The sequence below is a fragment of the Ostrinia nubilalis genome, chromosome 13, assembly GCF_963855985.1.
Source record: "Ostrinia nubilalis chromosome 13, ilOstNubi1.1, whole genome shotgun sequence".
NCBI lineage: Eukaryota > Metazoa > Arthropoda > Insecta > Lepidoptera > Crambidae > Ostrinia > Ostrinia nubilalis.
Window position 1 is genome coordinate 10,960,823 of NC_087100.1, and position 7,447 is coordinate 10,968,269.

At 33.3% G+C, this 7,447-nt stretch overlaps 1 protein-coding gene across 1 annotated transcript in view; it reads right to left on the reverse strand.

Annotated features, from left to right (window-relative positions):
• LOC135077678 (C-type lectin 37Db) overlaps positions 1-6,099 on the reverse strand; it is a 95,493-nt gene extending 89,394 nt beyond the window's left edge. Inside the window, exon 1 of the mRNA XM_063972242.1 lies at positions 5,829-6,099. Coding sequence (XP_063828312.1) covers positions 5,829-5,928 — 100 coding nt within the window. The 5' untranslated portion in view covers positions 5,929-6,099. The remainder of the gene's footprint in view (positions 1-5,828) is intronic.
• Positions 6,100-7,447: the final 1,348 nt, after the last annotated feature.

Below are 7,447 nucleotides of genomic sequence, written 5' to 3' on the forward strand. Positions count from 1 at the left end.
TAAATGACTGAATTAAAAAATCTTACAGATCTTTTACCAGCAAAACTATCATTTAGATAGGTAAATCGCAGTATCCCATCACTTGGCGGCATGCCGTAGTCTTTTTGCAAGTGAAACTTTGTATGTTTTAATAGTTGTAGGTATCAATAACTCAAGTGAAATCAGTACCAACGCAACGCTGAAATATCATGTATGGGTATTTTTTGCGCCTTAACTTTCGTTTCGAACCAGTTTTTTTAACTGATGACTAATCTAAAGTCAGCGTCCGTCTACGTTGAATACCTAGATGAATTTGTCGCTGAGTAATTTCGCCTAAGGCATTTTATTTATCTATCAAAATCATAGTTATTATCTGTCTAATACATTTCATTTTTACTTTTTAATTATGATGATTATAAACACATTAATAATTAGTTACCTGCATTATTTTCTTCTTTCACTCTCAATAAATATTAGGATTGCTTCTATCGCTCGCTACCTACATAAACGTTTTCTGATAATTTCACTGTTTTTATTTTAAGATGGGGACTAATTTTTTGTAAAAAAAAATCACTGTTTGGTTGGTTTACTAGGACATAATTGTCCAAAAAATCATGAATAAGTACCTAGATAAGTAAATATCTAGTAGCTTTAGAGGGATTGTCGTCCCATCGGCATCGATCCAATTAAACCATGTCATCAGTTCATCAATCATTAGTCAGAACTCGGTGACCATTAGTTTGACACCAGGGTTGTGACAACCCCCCACAATTGATGAAAACTTTGCATAAACTTTCATATACCAATTAAATCCTTCGGTATTTTTTCTTGCTTCCTTCCACCCCCCTTTTAGGGGTTCTAAGTGATGGCTATTATTCCATGGTAATTTATAGCAGCTTATCACACGCATACCCGGGGACATCGCCGAGTGTAGCGTCGCTACGGAAGCCATAAAAAGAAAGACGATTTATGGCGATCAAAACTGCAATAAAACTCACTTTTTCCTTGGATTGTGTTCGATTTGAGGTGTGCATTTCTTTTAATTACAGTCTATGGTACCTAAGTGCAATTTTAATTCTCCTTTCTCTATTAAGAAATTAGAATGACGGACATACATTAAAGGTTAAATTATAAATTTTAAGGAAGAGTTCGCAAATAGCGTTCTGACAGCTCTTCATCACTTGACTTTATGGTTAACCTACCTACATACCAGCTCAAGAAAATAAGCGACTTTTGACACTCATGATAGAGCAGTTAGAGTAAAGAAATTATTTTTCTGAATGCGCATAATTAATTCTTGCGCTCGCTTCGCTTACGTTTTGCGATGTTCTTTATTCCCCTTCGGATAATTTTGGAATTTTTTTATGTTTTTTTGCCTCCTAACTATTGTCCATTGAGAACTGATATTAGGTTCGATTTCCAGTGACTAAAGATTTTATAGTACCTACACTTGAACTCACCCTTTGTTTAAACAAATATGTTAAATCATTTGAATAGGTACCTACATACTTAACTTTATCGCACTAATTGGGTAGGTACCCAAACTAAGAAAATTCCATATTTCGAAAATATTTCCACACTGAATGCATCGAATAGAATAAGCCAGTAAAATAAAGAGTTTGACTTGCTGTACAAATATTTAATTGGCCCACATAAAATAAGTAGGTATTTCACACTCATTAAACATTCAACTTTGAGCTTATTATGAAATAGCGGTTATGAAGTAAAGTACGTTCAAGCCAACGTAAAGAGTTCAATGACAATATCGCGAATATCAGTAATCGATTATATTCAGGTTAATCGGACACATCGAGCGGTTTTATTTGGATATCGCTCGATTTCGAACTTACAAAAGTTCGAAAGCCTTTAATGTGTATTTAGTCCAAGCTTTTCGTTAGCAGAAAAATAATTGGTTTATACTTTAATGCATAGTTACTAACTATAATGTACCTAGACAATCATATACCAGTCTCTAATAGTAGGTACCTATAGAACTGTACCGAGCAAATGTACCTACCAATTTATGAGTTTATTCCAATAATTTCTTAGATTAATAGTATGGTGTTTTTAGTTTATAATTCTTACGAAGAGAACTTTTGTTTCAATCAAAATAGCAAAATATACCTACATAGCTCTACATAGAGACAATAGTAAATGGAAATTGGCATTGTTTTCAACAGATGTACGAATGACGGCACATCTAGCTAAATAAGTAATGTACGAGTAGCATCATTTTAGTGGCAGGTACGATTTTGTAAGAAAACAAAGGTAATCTAACAAGCTTTTGTCTGTACAACGACCGATTGTTAGCCGGAATCAAAACGGGGACATGTCGCAACAGCTAATTTATTAAAACCTCAAATCAGCACTAAACCGCTAAACATAATTTTCACAATTCGTACTTTGTAAGGAAACCGCACGTTTTGTTGTGCTATCGTAAAACGCCAATAGCTTGTAACAGCTTCGTACAGGAGCGTAATCAGGTTGGGGTCTTCAGGCCTCAGGGTCCCGAAGCAACCATGAGAGATTCAAAATATCTCAAAGAGTTTGTTCTGCAAATAAAATTATTTCATTTGATTTAAGTGAAGGCATGAAGTTAGACTGTTACCTAAATAGCTGCATAAAGGTAACCTAAAGTCTAATGTTTTAAACCACTAAACTTTTGACCGCTAATGTGTATTATTTATTTTAGTGACATCATTTTATTATCACTCAAGGCCTATTCTCTTAATTTTTCAAGTTTTAATCGTAGCTAAATTAATTACTACTCATTTATTACAAACGAACAATGTTATTGATGTCGTCATACCTACTTTTGTCTTATGTCTTCTTTGATCTTCGAAAGATAATTTAAAGTAATGAAAAATTGGGATATTTTAGATAGATAGATAGATAGATAGATAGACAGATAGATAGATAGATAGATTTTTTTGACGCTCCGATCATGAGTAAAACGAGACGTTATTGTCAGACCCCTGAAAAACAGGAAGTTACACGAATTAAACGTTAATATTTAACAATGTTAATAACAGGAAGGCGCTGGATGCAGGCTGCTACCAATCGGTCATTAATTTCGCCTAAAATTAAATTAATTTGCCTTATGGCATTAAGTTCGCCTAATGTTAATATTTTTGGCATTGAAGTATAAATAAATAAAAATCTGTCATTAACTATTTAAATCATTGGGAGACGCCTATGTTCAGCAGTGGACGTCTTATTGACTGAAATGATGATGTTGTTAACAACGTTATTTTATAGGGCACCATGACATCTTAGTGTCAATACGGCCCTGGCATCGGAGAAATCACACCCACATCGCAGAAAGTAAAAGTGGTCGGGACTGTACACCAGCCGAAATACATTCTTTGATCACGGTCATCGTTATGTAAGGAATTCATTGACGGCAATTATTTGTGAAACACCTGGTGGCTCTTGTTAATAGTTGATGATACCATCTCCGGTTTAACAATAGACAAATAAAAAGAACGTGAAACAAATAAAAATAATGCTACTGCATTCTTCGGCATTTATTTCACTTTAAACTATGACTATCTCACTTGTTTAAGGAAAGGATAAGGAAACACATAAACTATAGTAAGATGAAAATGAATTATGGATAAGTTTATTGTACAATAATAAATATTAATGTTCTTATTGATCGAAACAATGCAATTCCTGCATTTTTGATGCACACTTTGAGCATTCCACCACTGGAATGGTGGTTCAACCAGCATAGCTGGGCTCAGATGACTAGCATTTCAAAAATATAAGTATTGATTGATATTGATGGTACCTATTTACTTATATCGTAAGCTAGCAAAAACAATTAATGCAGAATTTAATTTTGTGGTTGATATTAACCTTAGATTAATCTATGCCAGTTGCTATTACCATAAACAAAGTAAGTAACTATAGATTAGGTAAAAGCTCGTTGTCGTTTTGATTCTAAGCAAGTTAATATTCAATCCCTAATTTTTAAGTGACCCCTATGGTAACACACAACAGGAGTTTTGTTTTCATAGGGGTCACTTAAAAATTAGGGATTGATGGTGAAAACGGGCATAAGGTACTTTTTCAAGATGCATTTTATGTTATCAAACTTAAAAATAATGATTCAGTTTTGGCGCGAAAACGTCAGACAGAGTTACTTTCCCATTTATTATTAGAGGTAGATAAAAAACATGTTAATAATATCTAAAATAGAAAGTGTTAATACAAAACTTACCTACCTACTACTGCAAGCGTATTTACTTACACGAGATGGTAAGTGTCAGAAAATAAGCACTCTCATAATTAATTTCGTTGTAAGACTAAAATGTTAATCACCTTACTGTAAAAAGGACGGTATACATAATAATTAGGTAAGTATTTCCACATTCGAAAATAAGGAAAGATACGATTGTAATTTTTATTTTATTTTGTAACTTAATATGAACTTATCATTTTATTTGAAACACATTCTGAAGTTGTTATGTAACACTTAAAGTATCTAGTTAAGTTTAATATATTTCTTAAAAACTTTATCTTACATTACAAATATTTTAAAAATAATATATTTTAAAGATAAAAAAAAGTTATATTTATCATTAATTTGTGTCAATCCATGAAATTCAAATTGCAAAATACAAGTTGTTTACCTAATATGTAGGCACACTAACATATTGAATTGCTAATTACTACCTACTAGCAGTTTTGAGCATAATATGGAAATTCATCAATTTTTACGCGTTTTAATAATGGATCAACAGGTCAAGTCTCAAGAGCATCAAGGATTTGAAATCGAATTGTTTCAAGGTTGATACCTACCTACTCTACTAGCTTAATTTGGATGATTTGCCGATTAAATAAGCAACAAAACTATTCGCAAGTATTCATTTCATTAATAGAAAAACAGCATTAAAATTGGTTCAGCCAAACGTGAGAAAATTGCGGAAAAACATAAAAGGTCAAGTCCTTTTTAGAGTCGGTTAAAATTAGTAGGATACTTAAATTGCCTACGCACTTGTGACTTGATATAATTCAAGTGATAACTTATTACCCGACTGCGCCAGAAGGAGGGTTATGTATTTCGAGTGTATGTACATCTATGTATATTTCTTTGGCACAGCCTACAGCCTAAACGGCTTGACCGATTTTAGCGTGAGAGGTGTCGTTAGATTCGTCTTAATCATTAGAGTGACACTGGCTATATTAAAATTGAAAAAAATCAAAATGGCGGATTTTAGGCGCCATAACGTCTTAAAAAAAATTTTTTTTTCTTCAAACCTATTGAGTGGGGTATCAAAATAAAGGGCTTTTTAAGTAGCTTACAAAAATGTATGTTTAAAAAGATAAAAACAAGCCTTAGTGTTCACAAATGCAGTCGGAGGCATCATAAACATATCACCAACAAAAGAATTAGTCATTGATGCCTCCGACTGCATTTGTGAACACTAAGGCTTGTTTTTATCTTTTTAGTTCATTTTTACGCAGTTGGTTCTTTTTGCGATTGTAGTATTAATACGACACTCAGGTAATTGTAGCATTTTATTAATTTGATTTACCTATCTGATTGCGCTTTTTTTTTAAAGGTAACATCGTAATTATTAATATCTACTTAATTACAACATGCATTTGCAAAATTTTGAAACAACTTTAAAGCGCATTAGTCAAGTCAAGAGATTAACATAACGTGAAATAATATTTCTAAAAGTAGAGTCATTCATTTGAATACTAAAAAAATGTTCAACAGTTGAATCTCATTCATATCATTAATAATTAGTTCATTAACTAAACTATAAAATTAGTCATTATGAAAATGTTAGTGTTACTTAGCTTTATCTTCTATAATTAGCATTTTAAAAACTTACCGGCGTCTCTCAAGTTGTTTGAAGTTCTTTGGGCACTGGCCAGCAGTACCAAACTCATCAGCAGCACACTGGGAATATTATTAACCAAAACGAACCTCATTTTCACTAATACTTAGTTCTATCAACACACAAAAAAAACAATTAAGAAAAAATTACTGTCACTTCAATTTAAAACTTCGAATGTTCGAATTTAGAAACTCGATTTCATTTTCGCGCGGTCCGGCCGCTTTGGTAGCGCGTGCTTCGCGTCGTCGGTAAAGTATACTGAGAAGGCTGCGTGCGCGCAGGTGGAGAAAGAAGCACGCAAGCTCATCGCGACCGGTCGATGGCCCAAACAACCATAACAACCAGTACAATTAAGTCCTGCCTACTATAGTATAGTAGTTACAAACGGCATTTGAAGAATTCACCGGTCTGTGAGAAATAGATCTTTAGATCGGTAAGGAATTGACAGCGATTAGTTTGTAATTGAGTAAGGCTTTTCAACAGAATGTTTTAATAGTAGGTAGTTGCAACTTTGTAGTTAGTTATTTGTCCAACACACATAATATTACTTGTACGACATTTTTTAAGTTTTATTTTTGTATGGTGTATCCGAAGCACGAACAAAGTTCTCGGAGTTCTGGACAGGGTATACTTAAATGGCGTTCGAATAGGGATAAAACCCGCCTGTAAGTAGGTCTGAAAAACAAAATAGCGCCACTATACAGTTTTAGACAGTATTTGTTTCCGTGCACGAGAATACAATAATTTATTACTTATTACTTAAAGTATTATAGTTACCTACCTCAGAAAATAAGTTGAAACGGTCAAGAACTAAGGTTTAAGAAAGGAGTTACTTTTATCTAAGTACATCCTAGGTACATTGAGAGAAACTATAAATAGATAAATTATTTAAAAAAATATAATTAAACCTTAGCTTAGCGATAAAGTCTATGTAAAAGGTAAAATAGTTATGTGCGAAAAATACCACACTTTCAATCAACCTATACTTACGAGCAAAAGTCTTTGTGTTCCAAGCGAAAAACCCTGGGGTTCCGTGGAAAGGCCGCAAGGGTTCCGTAAAAAATGTTATCCCACGTTTCGTGACCGACGTTGTTCGCTCGCACCACACTCGCACCGACTTGTTTACGCACAAGGGAGGGGCAGGGCGTGCGGGTGGAGTAGTGCGGGGGTTCCGCTAGGAAAAGTATAATCAATTAGGGTTCCTTGGCAAATTAAAATTGGGAAACCCTGATCTATGGTATCAATTTTAAGTTTATAATATCTCCTTTAAAATGGTACCATTTTTATTGATCTTCTATTAGTCATTTAGTTCTTATGATCGCTCGGAATAAATAGGGTGATTCCATATTTTTGCTCGCGAGTGTAGTTGAGCTACATCTACATAAAAGTTATAAAAACCTATAAAAAATACCTAAGTGTCTTACGTATACATAAGTACTTGGTACAAAATAATTTTATCTTCCCTAAAATAATCACCTGCCTATAAGAGATGTTTACCCTTGCATCTATCATAATTTACTGTTTACTGTAATACTTGTCCTTACCCTGGATTTTCTAATTAAGTATCTAAAAGAAACACTATGGAAATTGCGTAGAGAAAATTGAACAAAATA